This window comes from Saccostrea cucullata, unplaced genomic scaffold (genome assembly GCF_032062105.1).
Source record: "Saccostrea cucullata isolate Sc308-1 unplaced genomic scaffold, CSIRO_AGI_Scuc_v1 ctg6144, whole genome shotgun sequence".
NCBI classification, from domain to species: Eukaryota; Metazoa; Mollusca; class Bivalvia; order Ostreida; family Ostreidae; genus Saccostrea; species Saccostrea cuccullata.
The window spans coordinates 69931-97886 of NW_026921654.1; the positions used below are offsets into that span (position 1 = coordinate 69931).

The 27956-nt window shown below is 32.3% G+C and overlaps 1 protein-coding gene and 2 long non-coding RNA genes across 4 annotated transcripts; 2 read left to right on the forward strand and 1 right to left on the reverse strand.

Moving 5' to 3' along the window:
- Nucleotides 1–27956, reverse strand: LOC134260509 (peroxisomal acyl-coenzyme A oxidase 3-like). Its single transcript, XM_062743068.1, has 13 exons — nt 27614–27956; nt 25784–26089; nt 25438–25527; nt 24997–25229; nt 24675–24771; nt 24252–24434; nt 23786–24029; nt 23534–23656; nt 23313–23423; nt 22914–23068; nt 22469–22616; nt 1139–1293; nt 1–1037 (listed from the first exon to the last, which is right to left on the reverse strand). Exons 1-13 carry the CDS (start codon nt 27824–27826, stop codon nt 924–926), a joined length of 2172 nt encoding a protein of 723 aa, XP_062599052.1. The 5' UTR covers nt 27827–27956; the 3' UTR covers nt 1–923.
- On the forward strand, nt 10461–12539 carry LOC134260512 (uncharacterized). Of its 2 annotated transcripts, XR_009990554.1 has the most exons (6): nt 10461–10827; nt 11199–11258; nt 11383–11442; nt 11583–11681; nt 12139–12292; nt 12443–12539. It is a non-coding gene; the product is annotated as an uncharacterized LOC134260512 (long non-coding RNA). The 2 variants fall into 2 exon arrangements; XR_009990553.1 differs by lacking the exon at nt 10461–10827 and having other exon boundaries at nt 10989–11258.
- Nucleotides 15033–21764, forward strand: LOC134260513 (uncharacterized). The gene is made up of 3 exons (XR_009990555.1): nt 15033–16039; nt 16224–16330; nt 20775–21764. It is a non-coding gene; the product is annotated as an uncharacterized LOC134260513 (long non-coding RNA).

The following is a 27956-nucleotide window of genomic DNA, read 5'->3' on the forward strand; positions in this document are numbered from 1 at the left end:
AAAAAATGAATACTAAGTAAAATAGATTTTATGAAATGAATCTCAACAAGTTATTCATATGTTCATCAATGCCTCTATAAACAAACACAACTTTAGCTGCAATGCAAATCCCCATTAAAGGAATTTTCCTCAGTAATTATTCATTAAATACTCATGCAGTCTAGCACTGCAATAATACTTCTGTGTATTTCAACAAAAACAAACAAATCTTTAAAAGACACCTTCAAGGTCTGAAGACAAATTCTTTCACTATATTAAAAAAAAATGATAAGAGATTATGATTAAAGAATTACTAATATAGCAAAAGGTTTCCAGAGGATGGTTGACTTTTTTTGCTCTTTGGAATTCGTGAAAACTGCTAATAATAACTTTTGATGTACATTAAAAAATATTTTTCTGGACATTTTGAACTAAGTCTAGAAATCATGTAGTTATTAATAATAAATATTTTTTATTTTTGTATATTACTAAGATACATGAAAAAATATTCAAAAAACATGCCATCAGGTTTACATTAAGAGTAAATCAAATAAATAAATATTCTAAATTTATACTTCATCTTTACATGGACAGTGAATAACAGAAATGTATAAGTCCTTTTGCATCATATTTCAAAATATATACTGTCTCTTCTTCTCCTTCCACTAACAAATGTGTGTTTGTTATTTCAAAGTGTCTGAAATGAGTGACATTTTACAAAAGTCCATTTATCAAAGTACATATAACTTCATTCCAGTACTGTATCTCTTATGGTCACCCATTTCTCTTAATGGAGTCAAATCTCACCATATATGTATACTGTATGTTTTTTTTTGTTTTTGTTTTGATATGTTGTACATAATATCAATCACACTGATGATAAATGTATCACACACAATATTCCTTGACTTGTTTATCATAGTTCTCACAAGAAGAGTTCCAGTTTATAATTTAGCCTTGCTACCTATCACAGGTTTATCCACAAACTCTTTCCAGTATGTTGGCCTTTCTAGAGCATTGGGTCCTTGAATCATTGCACTGTATAAGTTCTTGTAAATCTAAAGAAGAAAAGAAAAACAATATAGATTGTGTCTCTTTTTAATAACACAAAGGACTGTTGTCAAACTTGGATTCTGAGAATACAGATTGAGATTGTTACCTGTCCGTCAGACTTTCCTATTGGGGAATTCAGGATGAAATCTGTAGGAGCGATAGCATCTACCAGGGCCACAGCATCATCCTTAAGTTCATAACACAGCTGTAAAATGGCCTCCCGGATAATCTTAGGGGGCTCACTCCCAGATATATAACCACCTGTAAAATACAGAATGATACATGGACTTGTTTGCATCAAAATGAAGATAGTTTTAAACTTTTTTAGAAAAGAAATTTAGACAGATATTTTCATGATAGGGATGTTGAACTCAATCATAAATTTTGCAAAATTTTACAATCAACCAAAGTTTTGGGTCTTAGATGTAAGTACTTTTGTAAGATGGGCCCCTGCTATGTAGCCATGGTAAAATACAGATACCGGTACATCAACCTTAAGTTTGTAACATATTTGCAAAATGACCTCCCAGACCATCTCAGGGGCCTCACTTTCAGATATATAGCCTCCTGACAAATACAAAGGGCTATTTATAAAAGGAAATGTTTGAAGGATACCAGCAGCAGAAGGAAAAAACTACATGTGAAGAAATACTGTCCCTAATAACATTTGTAAGAATATGTGCGATAGCTTACTGTATATGAGTATTCATTTTTAGCAGAATCAACTAGTTAACATTCAGTGCTGTTGACTGTTAACTTAGTCTCAAAATGCATATTCAGAATTTTCTGTTATTTCCCCATCATGGCAAGGAGTTTGCTTCAAAAGTACTTTAATAGGCATTTGAGCTTGAAGACTGTTTGCTATCTCCATATATTTCATCTATCATTTCAAAAATAAATGTAAAGACAATGTAAACTTATTATGTAGTGATTTTCTCTGAATTTAAAAGCTTAAATAATCACACAAGCATATTACTCAAACCTCTGCAGAACATGGAAATTAAAGTTTTGTTTTTTAATACTTATCAGGACATACAAAATACAATTAAGTGTTGATGTATCATTAAAATTAAAAACTGGGCAAATAAATTAAGAAACAAATCATAATAAAATATCATGACTGCTTTTTCATATAATGATATGTAACAATTAAATTTCAATATTCTTTGTATATAAAAGTATTTGAATACTTAAAAGTTTACTTGTACATTTAAAAAAGTTGACAAAATGCATTCAATTTGTTACATATTTGGGTCAGAAATCTGTTTCATTTTTGTGATTTGAATCCAGACTTCAAGTGAAACATACATATAAACATGTATTTTGACACTATGAATATTATCTGATTTTCCAAAAATGTACTTTTTTCCTAATCTACAAAATAAAACAGGAACTGAATGTAGAAAGGAAGTATCAAATAGGAAACACAAGAGGACATCTCGAACATGAACTTGGTCCTGATTTACACAGGGAAGAAAAAGCCAACATGGCATTACTAAAATTTTCAAAAAAATTCTTTTGAACAAATTTTATATCTGAATATTTGTTACAAATGCAAAGTACATTTTTTAAAATCGTCAAGTGTTTATGAAAAACAATTCTACTTATCAAAATAAAGTACTCTTAAGTATAATTTCCTCACTTTAATTAGCTTGCAACAATTATATTAATTATCCACTTAAAAGATCACTTTCAATAAAAAATGACTGTTAGTTAAAATAGTAAATTACTATTCTAAGTCTAAAATAATATTTTGAGGATTCAAATGTCACATTATTAAAGCATGATAATGATTAATCAGTTGATTCAATATACAAGTGCAGTACAAAAATTATTAATATATATAGAGCTGACTTAATCTGCTAAATGATAATCAAATGAACAGGTGATTGTTTGTTTCATAGTATCAATGCTCATTTAAGAGAAGCAGCCCTTGAATTATGTACAAATGCCTGAACTTTGAATTTTAGATCATACAATGAAGAGTTTTGTACTCCTGGGAAAGTCTGATTTATAGCTCATAGTCCATATGGCATTTCATAGGGAAAATCCTCTAACCGTGTGCTTCAATTATGAAACTAATAATTATAAAACATATATAATACTCATTTTTGTTTTTTATATTACTTTTCATCAAGAAATAAAGGCATTACATTTTTGGCTTTACAAATATTTCATATTTTGTTCAATAAAAATCATGTGGTAAAATCAAATAAATTATAAATTTCAAAGTATAAGTGAATAGAGCTAATAATGATTCCCATTTTCAGAATGCATATACAGCAAAAAGCTTGCCCTCCTCAAAACATGATATCAACTAATGAAAGTAATACTGTAGATTCCTTATTATACGCGAGAAATTCAAATTTGCTTAATTTTGAGAGATGCTTCACTCATGAAATAAAATTACTTGCTTTTATTTTTATGGCACTGAAACGCACAATAATTTTCTTAATCAACCATCTTTTCTCAAATTATTATTCTCAAGATTTGACGTTAAGTATTAGCAAAACATTAAGGAATCTATAGTATTCTACTTTTTTGACTAGTGGAGCATATAAATAAACTACACTCAAATGTATAACATGCCTATCTTGATTTATTTTCATCCTGGTATAGCTAACTTCCTTGGCAAGGTGCACAAATTTCCGCATTTGCCAAAATAAAGTACAAATATATTTTTCAAAAATAGACTGTTCAAATGATGACTTGGTACATGAAGGAGGAAAGAATATTAACCAGAATTTTTTTGAAATTGTTATATAGTTTACTTATTATTGTGTAATTTTTATAGTTTCACAGATAAAGAGTAATTTTAGTCTGATTTTGGAACACAACTTTAAACTCAGTAAAATCTCAAATAAGATTATAATATCTGACTTTAGAGGAATATTTTGGGATCAAAAACATTTCATAAAAATGTTATTTATCATCGAAGTCCTTCCATTCAAAAATCAAATGACACAACTTAAAGTAAAAGTCTGTAGTTTGAAGTAAGTTAAATGTCAAATAATTGTAGTGCTACAATTTTGCAAACTTTCTCACCACAGAAAATCCAGATCAAAGTTTGCTAAATAAGTACAGGGAGTAAGAGAGATAACTCTGTATGTTTGACAAATCAAGTGAAATTGTACACTACAATGTTGTCAAGTATATAATGTAAATGATGTACCTTGCTACAATGCTGTAAGATGTTAAATGATTTATCTTGATACAGTGTTGTCAGGTGTTATTTTCATACCTTGATACAATGTTGTCAAGTGTTATATTCTACCTCCTTACAATGTTGTCAGGTGTTATATGATGTACCTTGATACAATGTTGTCAGGTGTTATATGAAGTACCTTGACACAATGTTGTCAGGTGTACATGATGTAACTTGATACAATGTTGTCAGGTGTTATATTCATACCTTGTTACAATGTTGTCAGGTGTACATGATGTAACTTGATACAATGTTGTCAGGTGTTATATGAATACCTTGTTACAATGTTGTCAGGTGTTATATGAATACCTTGATATAATGTTGTCAGGTGTTATATAAATACCTTGATACAATGTTGTCAGGTGTTATATGATTACCTTGATACAATGTTGTCAGGTGTTACATGAAGTATCTAATTTCAATGATGTCAGGTGTTTCATGAATACCTTGAAACAATGTTGTCAGGTGTTATATTTGATCTACCTTGATACAATGTTGTCAGGTGTTATATAAATACCTTGATACAATGTTGTCAGGTGTTATATAAATACCTTGATACAATGTTGTCAGGTGTTATATAAATACCTTGATACAAACATTTTCAGGTGTTATATATGATCTACCTGGATACAATGTTGTCATGTGTTATATAACTACTTTGATACTATGTTGTCATATGTTATATAAATACCCTGATATATATAATGTTGTAACATAAAGTATCTAATAACAATGTTTCAGATGTAACATGTATACAAGAGGCCCACGGGCCTTATAGGTCACCTGAGTATTGTGCAACAACTTTCAAACAATTAAATTTGGTTCGTGTTTTAAACCAGAGGCCATGAAATTCACAATTCACAATTTTGAAAGAGACACCATTGCTTATCATAATTATAGACTTACTTACTTACTTACTCTATTTACCATGGTACTTAATACCCAAAGGTAGATCAGAGTAATAAAGAGAAAATGCACTTCCACTTTATAAGCAGTTGTGCACATCATCCCAAAGGAACCACTGACCTTGGGGCCACATATTTCAAAATTTTGCAAATTTTATCATAAAATGGTTGATTAATACCAAAGAGCAGATTTCAAAGCATTAATTTATTTTCAGACTATGTACCCCTCCCCCCTACCCTGACCCAGGAGGGGGGGCATAAAAAATAACCATTTTGCTAGATGCACCTTTCTTCATCATAAATATTATATATTCTTGGATCATTGGCATAAAACCCAGGAGCAAAGGAAAGATTTTCAAAGAATAAATGTATTTTCACAATATAATCAATAGAGCCCCGCCCTAACACCAGAACCCCTGACCCTGGGGCCATAAAATTCACAATATTGGAAGAGGCACTCTTGCTCATCATAACTATGTACTTAGTTTATTAAATACCCAGAAGCAGAGAAGAAGATTTTCAAAGAGTAAATGCATTTTCACTATATAATCAATAGAGCCCTGCCCTAACACCAGAACCCTTGACTCGGGGGCCATAAAATTCACAATTTTGGAAGAGGCACTCTTGCTCATCATAACTATGTACTTAGTTAGTTTATTTAATACCCAGAAGCAGAGAAGAAGATTTTCAAAGAGTAAATGTATTTTCACAATATAACCAATAGAGCCCCGCCCTAACACCAGAACCCCTGACCCTGGGGCCATAAAATTCACAATTTTGGAAGAGGCACTCTTGCTCATCATAACTGTACTTAGTTTGTTTATTTAATTTTCAGAAGCAGAGAAGAAGATTTTCAAAGAAATCATGCATTTTCACTATATAATCTATGTAGCCCCGCCCTAGCACTAGAACCCCTGACCCTGGGGCCATAAAATTCACAATTTTGGAAGAGGCACTCTTGCTCATCATAACTATGTACTTAGTTATTTTATTTAATTTCCAGAAGCAGAGAAGAAGATTTTCAAAGAAATCATGCATTTTCACTATATAATCTGCCCTAGCACTTGAACCCCTGACCCTGGGGCCATGAATTTCACAATTTTGGTAGAGGACTCAATGCTTATTACACTCATGCCAACAGTTTGCCTGCTTGATGTCCAGGTGTAAAGAAGAAGATTTTTAAAGATTGCAATAATTTTAGTGGTTTTGGCCCCACCCCTCAGGCCCCAGATGGGCGGGGACCATAAAATTCACAATTTTTGTTCCCCTTTACCCATAGATGCTGTATACCAAATTTGGTTGAAATTGGTTCAGTGGTTTCAGAGAAGAAGCTGAAAATGTTCAAATGTTAACACACGGCGCACGACACACGACGATGGATGAAAACGGATAGCAATAGGTCACCTGAGTAACTCAGGTGACCTAATAAAAACCTTGATACAATGTTGTCAAGTGTAATAATTGTACCTTGAAAAAATGTTGTCAGGTGTTGTATAAATACCTTGATACAATGTTGTCAGGCATCATATAAATACCTTGATACAATGTTGTCAGGTTTTATGTGATGTACCTTGATACAATTTTAGCATGTGTTATAAGAATTCCTTGATATAACGTTTTCAGGTGTTATATAAATATCTTGAAACAATGTTGTCAGTTGTTATAAGATGTACCTTAAGGGACAATATCCCTCTGCTCCAAATTTCACGACTCTTTTTTTAAAAATCCAGACATTGATTTTCAGCAACAACTATAGCATTAAATTCAAATGGAAAATAGTTTGAAGTATGAAGCGTTGCTTACTTTTTCAGAAATGAATAATATATCAAACCATGATGTGAAGGAAATTTAATATGGTAAATAGAAAGATAAATTATTTCTCATCTCACAATTAAATTAGAAAAATGAGGTATATATAAAAATAATATTTACTCTCATACCTATCTAACTCCCATTAGAAAACATACTGAAGCGCTGCTTTTTAAATCAGAATAACAAATTGTTTTCTGTGCATGTAAAATAACACGCATCCATAAAAAAGAGTTATCGTTCCATTATCACCCTTGACAATATTTTTTAATGAAACAAAATATTAATTAAATGTTTATAAACAATACTGCATCTGAAATTTCTGTACAATTAAAAGAATTATAGTTTCAGAGATAGAGATTTTTCAATTTACACTGTTTAAAGGAACTGAGTATAAATGTTTTAAGTAAACTACTATAAATATTTAATCAATATACTAGCAACAGAAATTAGATATCAACACTTGTACCATAGAATAGGTTTGATTGAGTTGACTATAAAATTGTTCTTTAATACAATGTTGTCAGGTGGTACATAAATATAATATAATATAAATTCCTTGATACAGTGTTTTCAGGTGTTATATGATGTACTTTGATACAATGTTGTCAGATGACATATTCCACGAAATTAGCAAAAATGTCCGTCAATTTTTTTAACAAAGATTTTTACAATAAATATACTTGAAAACAATTTCTTGTATTTTTAATTACATTTTGATTACATAGATTTAATTATAAAATTAAAAACATCGGCGGAAGTTTGAAGATTTTAATCTGAAATTGAATCATGAAATTTCTAAACTGATTGAATTTCGACGGAATCAACTCCCGTGTTTGTTGTACCTGGGTTTATCAATCAATATTTCATTTTGAGAGAAGAAAACATGGAAGAAGTCCTTTTGTAATAATGGTATGTATAGTTAACGTTATTTTAAACAAAAATTGCGATCTTGATTCTGAAATGTATGTCAATAACTTTTAGATTAAAAAATGCATTTTTTTTTTGTTCGCATCTGTCAAATGTTATGACGTTAGATCAAGTGTAGAAAATTTAAGTATAGGCCTACAGGTAAATTTTAAAGTTCTAGAAAGAATATAATGTATGTAGATATCATTTTCTATACATTTCACTTCATTTAAACTAATTCAGAAAACAATTCATGAATAAAAGCGTGATAATGTAAATGCTATCGTCATTCTGTCAAACTCTTTTTGCTGCAATGTGACGTTCGCATAAACTTTACTTCTTCGATCGTACGAGTTGCAGCTCTTTGTTATCATAACAACTCTCGTTGAAAGAAGGCGATTTCTTCACCGTTTCCGGTTCAATAATGGCTTGCAAGAAGTAGCAACGATTTGTGCATGTAAACTTCAAAGAATATACAAGTAGAGCTTTTTAAAAAAGCTTACCGTCTTTAGCAACAATCTTAAACAGTAAACTAATCTACACCTATCAGGGCGTATAATTCTTTTGAATTTCTTGATTTTGTATTTCTACATTAGCTTTTAATGGCATTAGCCCTACCACGGTTGTCGCTCGGTCATCTCCGTAAACTTTGACTGGCCGAGAGCTTTCGGCAAACCTCGGCTGGTTCCATTCCCTTCTTCAAACAAGAAAGGGGAAAAGAATAATAACAAATTGTAAAGCCTGCAAGCAATAAAAATCAAATTTTATTTATAATGAACTTAAAGAGACCTTTTAATTTTATTGCAATAAAGAAATATCATGTTATTAAGAATTAACTACTGCTGATTTTGTTATTCGTTTTGTCATTTTTTTAAGATTGAAAATCTTGCAAAATTGTTAAGTCGTACGAAAATTAGATCATCAGAAAGTTATCTCCCTTGCCTTGAACAGCATTTCAACCAATGAAATAATTGAAAATTTTCTCATCATGCAATTTCTACCAATCACAAAAGAGAGGAAGTGCATAGTCCGAAGACTGTAAAAAACTTCAACTATACAATACCGTCTTCCAAGGAAGACGGTAATCAGTGGCGGATCCAGAAGTTCATGTGGGGGGGGGGGTGGTTTAAGGCCCAAAGGGCCGAAGGGGGAGGGCATGGGAGGGGGTGTCCCCCTCCCATAGGTGGGGGTTTGGGGGGCCTCCCCCGAGAAAATTTTGTTTTCAATGGTTCTAAATGGTGCATTTTCCAGCATTCTTTTGTACTTTTTGTAGCTTTTTTAAAGGCCAATCATCACAAATTTTTAAGAATCCAGAAATATAAAATGTTTCAATTTGATTTTACTTTAACACAAGACTTTAGACCTTGTTTAAAAAAATGGAGTGGGGGGCTCCCCCCGAAAAAATTGTTTTAAATGGTTCTAAATGGTGCATTTTCCAGCATTCTTTTGTACTTTTTGTAGCTTTTTTAAAGACCAATCATCACAAATTTTTAAGAATCCAGAAAAATAAAATGTTTCAATTTGATTTAACTTTAACACAAGACTTTAGACCTTGTTTAAAAAAATGGAGTGGGGGGCTCCCCCCGAAAAAATTGTTTTAAATGGTTCTAAATGGTGCATTTTCCAGCATTCTTTTGTACTTTTTGTAGCTTTTTTAAAGACCAATCATCACAAATTTTTAAGAATCCAGAAAAATAAAATGTTTCAATTTGATTTAACTTTAACACAAGACTTTAGACCTTGTTTAAAAAAATGGAGTGGGGGGGCTCCCCCCCCCCCCCCCGAAAAAAATTGTTTTAAATAGTTCTAAAATGGTGCATTTTCCAGCATTTCTTGTACTTTTTGTAGCTTTTTTAAGGACCAATCATCACAAATATTTAAGAATTTAGATAAATAAAATGTTTCAAATTAGTTAATTACATTAGACTTTGCTTTAAAAAATTGTTACATCTGACAATTTTAAGAATACAAGCAGTTGACTTCAAGTTGTCTTTTAAATGCATTTTCAATTAATTTAGTCAAGCTGACTTCTAAGATACAACTGATGTGCAATTTTAAACACTTTCAAAAAACCAAACATTGGATTCTTTTCAGAATTCCTAATTAGTGCTTTTCAATTTACTTGAGTATACTGTCAATATGATGTAAAAAAAAATGTATTAATTTAATTTTTAAAACGGTAAATAAAAAACCCTATATAATAGTTTATTCAAATAGTTAATATAAAAAAACAAACATGCATTTTATCAGCAAAGGAATATTACTGAGCAGCACCGTAACTATGCAGTTTTCTGTTGTTGATACTTGACTACATTGTATTGCACGATGATCTTGTGACTTCACTAGATTCACGGATTACCCCTCTCTCTGTTGATTACCTGTGTATTGTGTGCGTTCAAGTGGAAAGTGATTTCCTGTTACGTGCCTGAGGTATATTTCACAGTTGTACAGAACAATGGATTCGTGTATATTAGAGTCTTATCAATGCAACAAAATGATAAAATGACACATGTAAAAAAAAAAAAAATTCAATGAGCGGGGGGGTTTTCCCGAACCCCCCCAAACCCCCCTGAATCCGCCCTTGTATATCGTCTGTCAAAATATATGACGTTAGCTACGTTGTGACGCTAGCAATTTAAATGACCGTTTTGCGTTTTAAGCTACGTTTTCTCAGAGTTTTTTCAACTGAATAACTTTCTAATGCATTCTTTGCAACCATAATAAAAAAATCGGCGCCATTTACATCAATACATGCAAGTTACAGAGGATGACTTCTGCTAACGTCAGTTTTTGACGGCTTTTAATTTGCGAATGTCACACATTTGACGGACTTTTTTATTTTCTATAAAGTTGAACAGAAAATATTTAATAAATTTACCTGTAACTATTGAACAGTTGAATTGAAATCACTTATAATCGATATGCATTAGAATTTGAGCAGTGTTTATTCTCATGGTGTCAACACTGGTAATAAATGGAGGAATTATGATATCAAACCAATATATTCGAATAAAACATGGGTTGGGTTAGCTTACACTTTATATTTTACTAACTATGTAAGAAACATATGAAACGGGGGGGGGCTGAACCACATATACATTGGTTTGATATTATATTCATTACTTATCACTTTATTTGAAAATAAATATCATTTGTATTTCATTAGGTAAATTTTGAACCTAACATCATAGGGATCATTGATACATTTAGAATGACATAGCAACCAGCGATGTTGCAAATCAATGTTGTACAAAGTTGACAAAGATAATTAACAACTTCTATGTACATGTATGCCGTGTGCTTAAAAACAGCTAACTAGATATAATTTATGTTAAAAGGCTTTCCCCAGAGATTCCATTTCAACAATCTGCAGTTGATGTTTCTGACTCGCCTGAGAGGTGAGTACATGTAACACATATTTATTATGGCAGTGGTGAAGTAATTCTATATATTGTTGAATCAAGTTAAAGTTGCTTTACATCTCTGTGCCATAGAGCTAACTAGATGTAATTTATATTAAAGGATATTTCCAGACATTCTGTGTGAACTAACCAAACGTGATGAAACTGGTCCGACTGAGAGGTGAATATATACTGTATATTGCAATTTATACAGTATTTGTACAGTACTTGATATATTGGAAACTAAAGCGTGTAAATTTTAGTAAAAAGAAAGTGTACACAGGTAACTTTAAAGCTTTAATTAATGCAACATTTCTTCAGCTTTCCAGTAGACCAGTTGCAAGCACAGGACTTGTCTCCACTACTTCCTGGTAGTCCATTTTCAGTGTCCAGTGTTGACCCACAGATCCAGAATCAAAGGTATATCTTTAAAAGTTTTGATCTCTGTTACATGCCCAAATTAGAAATGCATAATACATGGATGGTTTTTATCATGTTCTTGCCTTGCAATTTTTTAAAGCTACTCTTCAGGGACATTCATTGCTGTATTACATGGTTCAAATATAATTCCTGCAGTTGTAAGTCCAGAAATTGATATTGGATTCTAATTTCCTTTTATTATTAATGTTTTTTAAAGTTTGTTTCATTGAGTTTCATGAAATTAGTTTGAAAATTCACTAACTTGAAGGCTTTAATTGAACTCATTTTTTAATGGTTTTTTTTTTTGCAGATGCACATTTATACACAGAACTCTATTTATTAGGCTTATAAGTAAAAAAACTTGAAATGTCATTTAACTATAGGTGTATTTAATACTGTACATGTACATGTAAATGGATCAAACAAATAGTTAAAATATGTCTTTGCTTTTGAACAGGTTGATCATTGGCCGTATGTTCGTTTTATGGACTTCAAAAAGTCTGTAAAACTTTGGGTGGAGGGGGCAATACTCCACACACTTCTCCCCTCAGATGTTTTGAGGCTGATTGATGTCCCATCCGTGGAGATGAGAGGGTCTCGTGTATACTATCGTAAGTATCTATAGGGGTAGTGATAATGATATTAAGCTGTTAAGTATAGTAAACTTGGGTGAAATTTTTCACAGATATTAATTTTTGACAAAAGTTGAGTACTGGCAAGTGTGAAATAGATTCAATATCATGAATGACTTCTTTCAACAGGATTTACCAAAGAGACAGAGAAGACCTTTAGAGGAAATGAAATGAATGAATGAAATTATACTTTAAATCACCTCATCATTAAATATCTTTGACACCATTTTGTGTTTTTTCTTTGATGTATTTATTTATACATGTCTGTCTAAAGACAAAAGGGATAAAAATCTCTAGAATCTCTTTCATTATAAATGGATGCACAGTAAACAAGGACAATGCCTGTCAGACACTGATATTAGCAACAATATGTCTGTCTAATTTCAATTAGCAATATGTTTTTCCATCAAAAATTGACAGTAGCATTCTGCAGTTCCATCAATGTGCTAGTTAGCAAATTGTGTTTCTGTCAAACAACAACATTAGCCTCACGAATATCCGTCAAAAATTGACACTAGCAACAGAAACAAACAACAGTTTTAAGAAATCTGTTGATGCAAACTAAAACAAAAATATAAATGTATTTATATAATTTTCACAGTTAGTGAATAGGATAATGTTAAAGTTAATATCATCAAAGATGATTTAGGAATTTGCATTTCTTTGAATTTCTAATGTCACATTTTCCGTCAAACAATCCGTCAAAAAGTGTGACAATTGCAACAACATTTTGAAATTAAAATAATTAGTTATTTAAAGGGTCCATAATTTTAATTTTTACATATTTTTCTCTTTTGATGTACATATTATCACTTTCAATGCAAAAATCAACCAAACTAACATTTTGAAAAATTTCTCCTCATGGGAGTCATTTTGTGCATTTTACATGGAATATGTCAGACCTGTGTTATATGACTACCTTGATACAATGTTGTTAGGTGTATATGATGTACCTTGATACAATGTTGTCAGGTGTTTTAAGACGTACCTTTATATAATGTTGTCAGGTTTTATATGAAGCACTTTGATACAATGTTGTCAGTTGTTACATTATGTTCCTTGATCCAATGTTGTCATGTATTATATGATGTACCTTGATATAATGTTGTCAGGTGTTGTATAAATACCTTGATCCTATGTTGTCAGGTGTTATATAAATACCTTGATAAAATGTTGTCAGGTGTTGTATAAAACACAATCCAAAACAAAAAGGGAAAATCAAAATTCCTTTTTTTTCACCCAACGTTTACAATCTGAAGTCATTTTGGTCTTAAAATCCTTATATCTGTCTCCACAAGTTCCCTTTTTGAAGATTTTTTTTAAGTATTTGAGGAACGTTCCTCTTTCTACACTTCAGATGCATTTGTTATGACCAGACTTTTGAGGAACGTTCCTCTTTCTACACTTCAGATGCATTTGTTATGACCAGAGATTTGAGGAACGTTCCTCTCTCTGAACTTCAGATGCATTTGTTATGACCAGACTTTTGAGGAACGTTCCTCTTTCTACACTTCAGATGCATTTGTTATGACCAGAGATTTGAGGAACGTTCCTCTCTCTGAAGTTCTGGTGCATTTGTTATGACCAAACTTTTGAGGAACGTTCCTCTCTCGAACTTCAGATGCATTTGTTCTGACCAGAGATTTGAGGAACGTTCCTCTCTCTGTACTTCTGATGCATTTGTTATGAACAGACATTTGAGGAACATTCCCCTCTCTAAACTAAGATGCATTTATTATCACCAGACATTTGAGTAACGTTCCTCTCTTACAGATGTGCACATACAGTTTGTATTTTTAAATACCTTATGAATGAACACATCAGGCATTTGAGGAACATTCATCTCTCAAATTTACTTATTACCGTAGGCATCTCATAAATTTTCAAATATTAGGCATTAGAGGAACGGTCCTCCTCCAATTTCAAATATTGATACTATATACACCATGTACACTGGAGGAAACGTTCCTCTTCAAACTATTGACACTGGATTTACTAGTCTAAACACAACATATTTGAGGAACGTTCCTCATCCAATTTCAAATATTGATACTATATACACTGGAGGAACGTTCCTCTTTCAACTTGACACTGTATTTACAAGTTTTAACACACAATATCACAAACGTTCATCAGTCAATTTCAATTGATAATACATACTACATGTATATAAACAGTACATTTGAGGAACATTCCTCTACCAATTCCTATCAAAACACTACTACCATGAATCTTAATACAACGAATGTTCTTCTCCCCATTTCAAAATTTGACACTGGACTGGACAAACATTCCTCTTCCAACTGTTGACAATGGATTCATGTCAGAATACTCCTCTTCTGATTTCAAATGTTATTATATAACTTTATACATGAATCAGAGTATAATTGGATTTGAAGAAAGCTGTACACCCAGGTACTCCCTAACGTAAAAGAGCAGATAATCCTGTTGATTTCATAAAGTCAAATTTCAAGGTTGAGAATATTCTGACACAGAAAAATAATGTCTGCTTAAAATTTTGGGAACCCTTTGCTTTACAGACATCAAACTTAGTATACTGGTACTCCCAAAGGAATAAAGACCCCTACTGATTTTGGGTTACAAGGTGAAAGCACAAGGCTCAAACTGATCTAGAAATAGAAAAGTATTGTTTACTCAATATTTAAGTAACTTGAGATTTCTACTGTTTGAAAAATAATTTAATGCACTAGATCTGTAGTCCTCCTAAGAAATATATGACAACTTTTAATTTGGGGGTCATAACTGATCACAAGATCAAGTACATGTCATTCTTGACAATTAATATTTTAGGAAATCATTTTTCACTCAATTTTGTGAAAAGCCTCTTATTATTACAGACATTAAACTCGTTGGTACCACTCCTTTAGGAGTATACATGATCACATTTTATTTTGAGGTCACTTCTCTGGATATCATATAGGAATGTATATCTCATGCTGAATAAAGAGTAAATGTTTATTTTTATTTTAAATGAGAAAAAAGGGCAACTGTTTGAATCGTGCAAGAGACATAAATCTACAACAAGGAATTGATCAAAAAAGTTATACCATTCCCCTGGTCCCCTGCATTTACTATTATGATATAAAACTGTTGTATAAAGCAATGCTTTCTTACACTAAAATAAACAATTTTCTTTAACAATTGAAATTTTATGATATTTATTAAATGAAAAAATCTTTCAGGAAAAGAATCTTACCCTTAGCTTTTTAGTATAGTTCATCCAAGATTAATTTATGAAAAGTCAGTGCATTGACCAGTAAATTCTCTATAAGTTGAACATCCATTGACATTTGAAAATCATGCATGTGTCTCTACTTACTTCATCACGCAGTTTTTTGACCAAAACTAATTATATAACTTTATCACAGTATAACACAGTATAACACACAGATATATCAATGTCTAATTTCTCCAATTTCGAATTCCCCTTCAAACGACAGTTGCATTTAAATGATAGCTGTTCACATGTGCAACTGCGACCCTTCCATACATATTTGAATGGAAACATGTGGTGCCACTAACTGAAGAAATGTCAATCAAAACACTGCACACTGATAATCTTGGGTGTGTTATCAGTCTTGGACACATCCATCTCTCAACCCTACCAAAATGTTCACGATTTCAAATCAGAAGATGATTATCACATCGAAAGATTGTTGAATAAAACAGGATGTTGCAGTTCTTCACAGTTAAGGATTTATTAAGGTATATATGCAAATAATATTATTATCAATTTATGAAAATTCTTTGTATGCTTTGTTTGCATAAAAACTAAACTAAAATATTTTATCAATAACTTAGTCAGAGTTGATCAATCCTGCTGAAATATAAGCTGTCAGACACTTCCAAATACCAGTAAATTAAAATGAAAAATTTACTTTAATTTTAGACAAAATGATATGCCCTGGATTTCAATGTAAAAGAAAAAGAATACCCTCATGACACCACTTGCAGCAACATTTCAGAGAAATGATTAAAGTGTCGTAAACAAATCAAGTAAGTACCGTAGTCATAATTTTCATTATTAGTTGGGAAAATTAGAAATTCTATGAATTCCTATATAATATATGTTTTCAAATGCTGTACATGGCAGGAAATAGATTAATTATATTGAATACAAGTAAAACATGTTTAAAAAGCAGTGCCAGGGATCGACGGATGATTTTGCATTATTATGAGCGAAATTCGTTATGAAGATAAAAATACATAATTAAGTCACAGGGAATAAAAGCACTTCGCTGTAACTCAATTCAACATAAGTGTGTTGGCAAAAATCATGTTTTACTGTATTTTGTTATTTTTTTTTTATTATTCATCATTTACTTATCTCAATCTCAATTTATTTATTTATTTTTGGGGGTGTGGGAGTGGGGATGGGTGGGGTCCATGCCCATACTAATTTTTTTGGCTTCCTAACACAGGAAACTTTGATTGAGAATTTGCTCCTTAAAAAATTACCCCCCCCCCCCCCCCCCTTGCCACTGAACGTATCCTATATACTTTCTAAAACTATGCAAAATATATATATTTATGTAGTGTTTTTAATTTGTATTACCGGGTATATTTTTCATTTGTAAACTGGCATGATTTAACATGTCCATGTATTAACTATACATTATTGATAAGAGACGTACACTCTATATTGAATTAAAGTTTTGGACAGACCTCAGGTATATTTTATATGCCAAGTCAGTGTCTTATTTACTTTTTTTTAATAAAACATTAATTGATTTGATAAAGAGAACAATAGCTGTGTTTCACCTAGTTCAATCCAAAAATCATCCGTGCTTGACTAGATGCTCAGCACTGTTAATTCTGATGGTTTTAGAGCAGAGCAGAACACATTCAACGAGGCTCAAAGGAATAATCTAGTGTGTCAAAGAATTAATGTGTTTAGATGAAACAGAGCCGTATAGTTTGTTTATGTATAGCCAATGCTGAAATCTTAAACTCTGAGACAATTATCGCTTCGTCGGCTTCACTAAGTGGTCACTGGTCAAATGTTTATTCTTTCCCAAGATATTGTTAGCTCTTTTACTTGTGTGTATGAACAGGAGTACTTAATATATTAAAATCATGTGTTTTTCTTTGCTAGCAATATAGTGACCTTGTCTGATATCATACCCTGCTAAAAGAATATGTTAAAATTTTACTATAAATTGGTTATCTTGAAATTTTATGGAAAAAAAGACACAAATTCAATAAATTATTATACCCCCCGCAAACGAAGTTTGGGGGGGTATATAGGAATCACCTTGTCCGTCTGTCTGTCTGTCCGTCTGTCCGTCTGTCTGTGCAATCGTGTCCGGTCCATATCTTTCTTACAGAGGGACATTAGAATCTACTACTCCAAAGGGTGTGTCATGACCTTGACCCAAGGTCATTTGGGGAAGTTCAAGGTCACTGGAAGAAAAACAAATTCGTTCATATCTTTCTTATGGATAAACTTGGTAATTTATTAGGGTGTGTCATACTGGGGAACAATATTTGTATCCTTTTAAACTATATGCTGCAAGGGTGTGTCATGACCTTGACCCAAGGTTAAAAGGTCACTGGAAAAAAATTTAATAAGGATAAAATGACCCAAGGGTGTGTTGGGGAAGTTTAAGGTCACTGGAAGAAAAAATAAATACATATTATTATAAAGAACTTACTTCTGAAAAACCCAGCACTTTTTTGGACAGTTCTAGTTATACTTAATATTGTATCCTTTTAAACTATATGCTGCGGTTAGAATAATAAGGATAAAATTTAAAAAAAAACTAATTATAAAAGATTTTTATTCACTTTTTTGAAACAATTTACCGGGAAATTTTTTTCTATTTTTATAAAAATTCTAGGCATATTTTGTTGTGTTGTCAACTGCAAGGATTATGATCAAAGCTTAAGTACATGTATACAATTTAAAGAAACATATATAACAAAACCTTTATCTTAAAGGGTTTTTTTGTCATTCTATATATTAATCTTTTCTAAAAACAAAAAATAAATAAATAATTTATTACAAACTCACATTTTATGTATTGCATTAATTGTTTTAATAGATTTTTAATATTAATCAAAGTGGAATGCAGTCCAAAATAGAGTGAATATGAAGTTTCTTTTAGTTGTCAATCATCACTATCCCACTGAAAAATATATTTTATTCTAAAAAAAAATCCAAAGGGGGCATCTTGTTTATATTCCTACATACACCTATTGTTAAGGATTACATGTAGTTTAATACTTTAACAATAACTTAAGTATATGCATTATCTAATTATAAATAATTATTTTTAATTCAGATCTTAAAAAAAATGTATATTAGTTAAACATTTTATATGTATTATCGATCGGCAGATCATGTCTTGTGTACTCAGTGTCCGGTTCCTGATAAAAGAAAAATAGTATTACTAAAAATACGAGTAACGGTTTCACTAGTTGATACTTCCATCATTTTATGCATATAGCCGTAATTTTGTTTTATTTATTTATTAGGTTAAAGCGGAGAAAAAATGCACTATTCAGTTTCATAAGAAAGGTTCATTTTTATAACACATGCCTGATATGTACACCAATGAAATTCTTATTCTTAGAAACTCAGTGTTCCAGTGTTGGTGAATGTAATTTCAAAGAGTTGAAGAAAATCTTCTTAAATTATTTCTACATAATGAAAGCAGATAAGACCGGGGTTATATAAATTGACCTCTAGTTTTACAGATAACATAGACTTTTGACCTTGCTGCAGCTGGCTAAATTATTAAATCCCAAATGACCCACACTGCAATCCAAGATATAGGAAATCTGTGAAATTCAGAGTGCATGTTTCTGAAATTAACAATTAAATCAAAGATAGTTTCATAATCAAAGTATCTAACTTTGAAAAGGGGGAAGGAAGATGAGCAATTGCCAATCAATAAAAATAAAAAATTGTAGAACTGTATTACTCAGTACAAAATTTCTTTTAATACATGTGCTAATAATTTAATAAAATATTCTAAATCAATAAAACATTTTTTAAGGGCTTTTTTTTGGGAAATATGGATTCTTATTCCTGCTTCCTTAAGATCTGACAATTAAGTGCAGGAGATGTTGTTTTCACATTATTATTATTTTTTTTTTACAAAATAATTCTGTGGAATGTTTCTTTGCATTTAATATGTACAAACCAGATTTTAGCCTGAGATTTGTTATTCCCGAACTAGAATAATTAGTAAAGTTTTACAGCGTATATAAATTTCATTACATTTTTTGTTTTTTAAATATATTGAAACTATCCAAATTTTAAGGAGTAAAATTTAAAACTCTAACAAGATCTTAATTCTCTCACTGTTTGAGTTCTGTTCTACAATGTAAATTGCTTCAATCTTCTGACTGCAGAGACATGTTTATCTATAACACGATCAAGTCATCATAGCATCAGCACTGATCTTTACTGTCCATGAAGTCACAGGGGACAGATAGTTGCCAGAGCTGATCGCCTATAGCTAGTGTTCCATGAGCATATATGATTGGCAGTGATTAATAACAATTACAATGTGAGCTGGGGCCAGGAAGACATCAAGTCTTTATCTTTAAAGTAGAGAATGATGCAGGAATTAGGGTTACTAGACAAATCCCTATTATAGAATCAATTCTTCAGTTTTAAGAAATACACAATAGTACATTTTTGTACTACAATATAATACAAATTGAGATTCAGAATGAAAATAGGTTCGTGTAAACTAAAGAATACAATAATAAAACCCATGAAATATTATATGACACCTACATGCACTATGGAAAAAGAGAAATAAATTTAAAAAATTGATGACTTATATTATCATACATGTATATAAAATGTTCATTGGAGGAGTATGGAGCTTAAGACCTATATATTATTATAATTTACATTTCCAATTGTCACTTAGTTTTTAAATTAGTGTTACATGCAAGATATAAAGGAGAATGATTTTTCTCAGACATAATTTGCAAATCAGAGTTATTACTGTAAACGTGTAACATTTGGCGGTGTATTCTTTTTAGCTTTTTGGCGGAAAGAAACATCCGCTAATTTAAGTACAACACTAAATGACTTAAACATAAAACATTAAAATGCGCTAAATCATAACTACGCTAACTTATTAAAATATCAACTTCCGCCAAATATAGTACACTCTAAATATAAAACATTTACAGTATTTCATTAAAATAGTATGAGAAAGATAGAAAGTGTCAATTTTGCAATATTCTTAATACAGTATGGAAATGCTTTCATAATTCATGGGCAATTTAAAGTTCAAAATTTTAATTTAAGTTTTGCAATTTTTTTTATATCGATTTTTCCAGTCTATTTAATTTTTAGATGATACATCAAAACTTGTTATTATGTACACATTGTTTCGATTATTCTAACTTTGCCTGAAACACATCTTTGATAATACAACATGCCGCTGTACTGAATGTGAGATTTTTCCTACAGAAGATGACACCCAAGAAACTTGTTGAGGCTGTTTTACTTTGACTGATGAAAAAATGCTATGAACCTTTGGAGACCAAGGAATTGGAATCGTCTCTATTATGAGGGAAAGATGTAACCGAGAAAGAAACATGGTTGACCTTCATCACAACTTTGGTTTAATTTCGTGGTAGAAAGGAAAAATACTGTGGGTATTAACCTGTTAACCAAGACATTGTAATATGTGATCACAATGCCATTCAGTGAAAAAGCCCTTTGAGTTGATACATGAACACTGCACATTGCACATGCTTGTTCCGAAGTGGAAAAATTTGTTTGTTCCTGTACCTAGTTTATATTATGCTTAAAGAAAGCCTTAATTCAAAAAGTACTTTATAAAATGACAAAATGATTTTTCATATATATTTTGTAGAGTGTGTACAGATAAAAAATGTTTCTATGAATATGTACTGCATTTCATATAAAAGAGAGAAATGTTTCCCAAATTCTTCATGTACGATAAAAACTAATATAATATCACAAAACACATGATAATGTTAGAGAGGAACGTTCCTTTAAAGATATTTTTAAGTGGGCTTTGCAATATATCAACAGATATTCATTACAAGACAGAGGAACGTTCCTCAAATGCACGGGTTGCAAGCTTCATGAGGTATAAGTAATCAACAGAAATACAACCATTTGTGAGAGGAACGTTCCTCAAATGCCTGATTTAATATGAATAAGGTTTCAACATATACAAATCTGAGAGAGGAACGTTTCTCATACATGTAAGTATCCTGTGTGAACAATGTTAAATTTTAGTGAGGAACGTTCCTGAAATGCCTAATGTTTGACAATTCATGAGACAACCATTTGTGAGAGGAACGTTCCTCAAATGCCTGATATTTGACAATCCTTGAGATGCCTACAGTAATAATTAAATTCGAGCGAGGAACGTTCCTCAAATGCCTGATGTTTGACCATTCATGAGATGTCTTCAGAAAAAGTGAATTTGAGAGAGGAACATTCCTCAAATGTCTCATGTGTTAAGATTCTTAAAGTATTTAAAAATACACGCTGTATGTGCACATGTAAGAGAGGAACGTTACTCAAATGTCTGGTGATAATAAATTCATCTTAGTTTAGAGAGAGGAATGTTCCTCAAATGTCTGGTCATAACAAATGCATCTGAAGTTCAGAGAGAGGAACGTTCCTCAAATGTCTGGTCATAACAAATGTATCTGAAGTTAAGAGAGAGGAACGTTCCTCAAATGTCTGGTCATACTAAATGAATCTGAAGTTCAGAGAGAGAGAGAGAGAGAGAGAGAGATGCTTGGTGATAACAAATGCACCAGAAGTGTAGAAAGAGGAACGTTCCTCAAAAGTCTGGTCATAACAAATGCATCTGAAGTGTATAAAGAGGAACGTTCCTCAAATACTTAAGAAAAGTCTTCAAAAAAGGAACTTGTGGAGACACAAATAAGGATTTTAAGACCAAAATGACTTCAGATTGTAAACGTTGGGTGAAAGAAAGGGAATTTTGATTTTCCCTTTTTGTTTTGGATTGTGTTATAAATACCTTGATACAATGTTGTCACATGTTGTATAAATACCTTGATACAATGTTGTCAGGTGTTATATAAATACCTTGATCCAATGTTGTCAGGTGTTATATAAATACCTTGATACAATGTTGTCAGGTGTTATATAAATACCTTGATACAATGTTGTCAGGTGTTTCTCAAGACTCCAGAGTCCAAACAAAGCAGCGATGCGGACCAAAACTGGAACAAGATCTGCTGGTACAGGCTCTCCATCCTTACCCTCACGTAACACGGTCACAAACCGATCAAGGACAGTCAGCTAGTTATAAAAAGTAAATTCAATAATAGTTTAAATATAAAGTTTAAAAATCAGGATACACTTAAGGGTCCTCCACACCATGTGACTAGTGACGTATATAGAGAAAAAAATACTTTTACTATAGGCTATTGACCTTTTCTTACTGTTAATCTCTATATATACTTGCAGAAGTTTTAAAACTTTCCTGTTTATCCTGATATTAAACTAGTGACTTTAATCAACTATGTGTCTCTATATATGCTAGAGTCTTTAACCTGCAGAAGTAGGCCAAGCTGTGACCTTGTGACCTATATTTACCTCAATATAAGCTAGAGCCAGTGACCTGCAGAAGTAAGCCTGACTGTTATTCCTAGCTGTGAATCCATCGCTTCCCTTCTGTGACTGGGACTGTAATCTCTGAGAACTATCAATCAACAATCGACACACCAGCCAATGGAAAGCATTCACACACACTGAAAGTAAACAATCAAGAATACATGAATTAGGTAGAACGTAAGAATGTAAACATACATTTTCATATGAGCCTAGATATAATTCGTCTTTCTTATCAAGATTTCAATCATACAAATGGTCAAATGTGCACTGTTAGAAAATTAAACAAAATTCTTTAATTCTACTTATGTAAAAAATGTAATCAATTAAACTGTAAAACAAACTTAAGCTGAGCTACAGATCTCAGGGTAAAAATAGCCTCACCCTCAGGATCCATACACTGTGCTACAGAGGTTGGGGTAAATCTAGAGCTCAGGATGCTCTTCATGTTGTTTAGGAAGTTGACACTCTCTAATGGGGAATCAATCTCATCACCTAAATGTACAGATATTCAAACTGCAGAAACTCTACTGATCAACAGCAAAATATTAATTCCATAATGGATATTGGGAGAAGTTTATTTCTGTATTTTCTATGGTTCTAACCATTTGATATCCTGTCCAATAGAGATAACAGATAGTTGCTGGTCTGTTGTAGAATGACGTTGTTGTCCCCTTCGTACGTACAGTTAGGATCGTTATCATTCCGCAGTACGCCAAGTCTGTTCACTGTAAATATCAGAGAGTAACGATACTAAGCCTCCAATGTTTATACTGCATTAAATCAACTAGCGATGGCTTAGCCATTTCTACACAATCATTTTACATCTGTACTGTGTGTATTTAATTGTAACTGACCTCTGAAGTAACCATGGCCCCCGCAGGCCTCCCGACATTCTTGAATGGCGTCTCTAGCTATCCAGCCCGCCAGGGGTTTACTGGCACACGACAGAGCATGGATTTCCTTACCCAGCTCAGCTGATCTCTCTGATTTATCCCCCACCATAATACTGATTCTCAGCGAGGCATAGTCCATAAAGAAACTGTCTGCAAAGTGCTCCAAAACATAGGTTGCTGCTAAATATGGAATCAGGCGCCATTGCTGAAATAAAGTTCATGAGTAAATCCTTATAGGTTTATAAAACTATGTTGAAATTCTTGTCAAAGAAAAATTCTTTTAGCTTGTTGTAAAAACTCTTTACATGCAAGCAAAAACTTGTTTGGTAAAGGAGTTTTCTTACATTACATTATCAGAAATTGATCAAATATACAAGTTTTGCTACATGTAGGTAATTTTTATATTTACAATTTTATCTGACTTTACCTGAAGTTGATACTCTATAACTGGAATTTCCTCTGTCTCTGTGGGACCAAACTGTCGCCTAACGGCAGAGTATCTGATGGCAATGGGCATACAGAGCTTCAAGTTACACACACACATACCAGTGATACCCACTCGGCCCCCCGATAATGCCCCAAGTGAGGCCCCAAATCTTTTACTGGGGTCCTGTAATCACACATTTGGATTGAATACATGCATATATATTGTACTTTTAATATTTCTTTTATTTTAAAAAATTCTTTAACTATCATTTTTCCTTATTCCATGCAATATTTTGAATTTTCATCTTGGCTTATCTTTCTAAGTGGATAGATACATCACATTTTTCATGGTGTGCATATTCTTCCCTCTGAAATTACATCCCGTTTTAATTTGATTGTTACCAACTCTCTAGAAAGTGCCTACCTTGTATGGTGTAACATATTTTCCCTCTGGAGTTACATCCCCTGTTTTGTTCAAAAGATACTCTCTAGGAATGCGGTAATTGTTGAAAGACATGAATCTGTAATGTAAATAATGTAGCTAAAATACAGTCTTAAAAACTACAAATATTCTTATATAACTTCATATCCAGATTCCAGAAAGACATGAATCTGTAATGTAGATAATGAAGCTAAAATAAGTTAACCTTCAAACTACAAATATTTCTTAAATAACTTTATATCAAAACAATTATAAAATGTGTGTTAAATCTCAGTTTCCTCTGACTTGATTGTGTTCCCCTTACCCATTGTCCAGCCCATTCTGACCTAGCTTCTCTCCCATGTCCCCCACCACTACCCCAGGGATGCAGTGTAGGGTCTTGGGGTCACGGATAGGGACGACAAAGGAATGGAGGCCCTGGCACACTCCGTCGGGGGTATACAGCTGGGCGTACACAATCGAGTGGGTAGCAGTCTTACCCATGTTCCCTGACCAAATCTTCGTGGCTTCAAAGTCGGGTGTGTTCAGCTCAAACTCCTGTAAACCATTAAAACAACATCAAGAAAGTTGTTTATTGCCAATAAATAATTTAACACGATATAACAGTTTAAAATAAAATCTGATTATTTAAATTGTCATCCCAAATGAAGGGCAAAAATTCAGCTATTTCATCATCATGATCATACGTTGTCTTTTAAATATCATGATAAAAAGTGACTTATTTTTATAGTTATGTTGTACAGACCTGTGTTTCTGGTATGTAGTGAGCTGTTGTCCTCATGGCTTTTGTATTACTACCATGACTGAGTTCTGTCAGAGCAAAACAGCCAAAATACTACAACATACAACAATGAGTTAACAAAACAGCCAAAATACTACGACATAAAACCAAGGTTAACAAGAAACCCAAAGTGCTACATGATAAAACAAAGAATATAACAACAGGCCTTGAGGAATTATCAAAATCATTAACTAAATCAATTTACATATTTAGATTATCATTGTTATTAGATATTATGTATTTAATCATATTTATTGTTTTGTCCATCATAGATTGTAATATTTTCAATAATAATTTCAACATCTCTCACCTCAAAGTTTTTGATTTTGTCCACGATGTCGCCATGGCGCGGCGATCCCGAGGCGGTGATGGTGCCCCCCGTCATCTCCACGTTCAGTAAAAACTTGGCAGACAGCGACCAATCATACATCCCGATACAGTCTGTGAACATCTTATGTTTCAGTGGATTATTGAAGATTTCTTCATCATTGATCAGGTTATATTCAAACAAACGCTTGCATCTCAGAAATGTGGCTTCCCTGTAGTCACTCAATGCAGGTGTATCCATCGGCATCGAGAAAATAGGGTCCTTCTCCAATGTTGTCCATATTTTGTTCTATACAAAATAACAATTTATAGAAATTAAGAATGCAGAGTCCTGCTCATCTGGAATTGAAGATTTTAAGAGTGAGCATAATAAATGAAAGTGAAAATCTTTTGATCATCTGTTCATGATCTCTGTTGTTGTTCATTGTTAGTCTAAACGAAGGAGTACAACCCAGACCTTTCAAAATCTGCTAGTAGCCTACCTGGTTGAACCATGATTGTACCAGCTAAAATATTGATATTCTTTGGGGAAAAAAAACTGATTGCATAATATACCAGGTAAAAATATGTTGATGGTGCAACAGTTAGGGTCAGCATAGATACTTAATTTTCAGTCTTAAATTAGATTACGCTTGTCAAATTGCATGAGCCATTTGCTACAAAAGATCTGATTTGCTGCAAAAGATCTGATATCACATGATGCTGTATGTATGTTGGATTACCAAACTGAAGTCTGGACAGTGCAAATAACTGCTAATCTACAGCTAACTGTGGATAAAATTATTTGGATCAATGTGCAAAAGTCCTAATTTTTCCTTTGCCCAGGTGTTGAGCAGCGCTTCGTTCTGCACACTACACTCACTATTAAAATCACTCAATCCATACTGTACGTGGTATTTTTGTAAAAGTAACAGGTCCAGTACAATCTCTTTATTTAGCTATATAGCTTTAAATAGCTTTATAGCTTTATCAAGCTATTCAGTATAGCTTAATTTAGCTATTTTACTGTACTTTTTTCTTAAAGGTGTAATTTTCTCAGTATGTACAAAAAAGCGCACCTTGGTGCAGTGATGATATACAACTTTGAACTCTTCTTAAAATAATGCATGTAAAATTCACTCATCAAATTAGGTCTCCTTGATAGACTTTGTAATCAAAAAAGTTTTGGGGCTATATAAAGCAATTGATACAGTTACTTCTGCAATGATATTATAATGGAGACCAATTATGTTCAACAAGATAATTGGTTGGTAACAGTTCAGCACAATGAGAAGCAATCATGCCTCAAGGCACCCAAGGTAGTGGACAGTTAGTCTAACAATAGAAATTCTCTTTTGCTTAAAAGTATTCAAAAGCTGCAAAGTTAGAACTATCTTTGATTTTGGTTGTTCTTTTGATAGCCCATAATACAAATATGAAGAGTCAAATACATGCGACTTTTTGTTTATTTTCAGCTAAAAACATTTTTGTGAAAAACTGTATAAAAATAGCTAAATAAAGCTATTTTCAATAGCTTAATAAAGCTATATAGCTATTTAAAGCTATATAGCTAAATCAGGAGATTGTACTGGACCTGAGTAATGCATGCATGTTTATTTTCTTAAAGCCCTGGTGTAGCATGCATTGAATTTCTTTTTTAAATGAATTGTATTCGATGAAGTAAACATAAAACATAGCAGAATAATTTCTTAAAAATACCTTAAAATTAAGGTTTTTTTTCAATTAAAACAAGAGACTGTGTTGGACATAATAAAATGTATTTATTTTTCAAGTTTCTTAAGTTTGTATTGGATTCAATATTGAATCATGTTACCTGAAATCGAAGAATATCTTCTTCGTAGTAAAACATTTTCATTTTCTTCCAGTCAAAAGATGCCCTCTTTCTGTATTCATCGAGTGGCCCAGAGGGTGGGTCTCTCAAAATATCTAATGACAACAAATCGCCAGACATGTTTCCCTCTGCTACGACGGACGAATCGAGGGAACCTGACACTGATATCAGTCGTACAGGTTTTGGATCACCCATTGAATCAGATTCAGATGGATCCTACATTCAACAGTTACTTAATCCCGTGATTGATTGTGTATTTAGTAAGAGTTTCAGTTTGTGACCTGTCCAAAGTGTATCTTGACTTTCATACCTTCTTCAGTTGAAG

Bases quoted from the DNA above. Each gene is read 5' to 3' on its own strand.
- LOC134260509 (XM_062743068.1), bottom strand. From the start codon at position 27,826: ATGGGTGATCCAAAACCTGTACGACTGATATCAGTGTCAGGTTCCCTC. The intron at 23,657-23,785 runs GTCAGTTACAAT...TGATATTTACAG, and splicing joins GGGCCATGGTTACTTCAGAG to TGAACAGACTTGGCGTACTG. The intron at 1,294-22,468 runs GTATTTATATAA...TGTATTTTACAG, and splicing joins CCTGACAACATTGTATCAAG to GTGGTTATATATCTGGGAGT.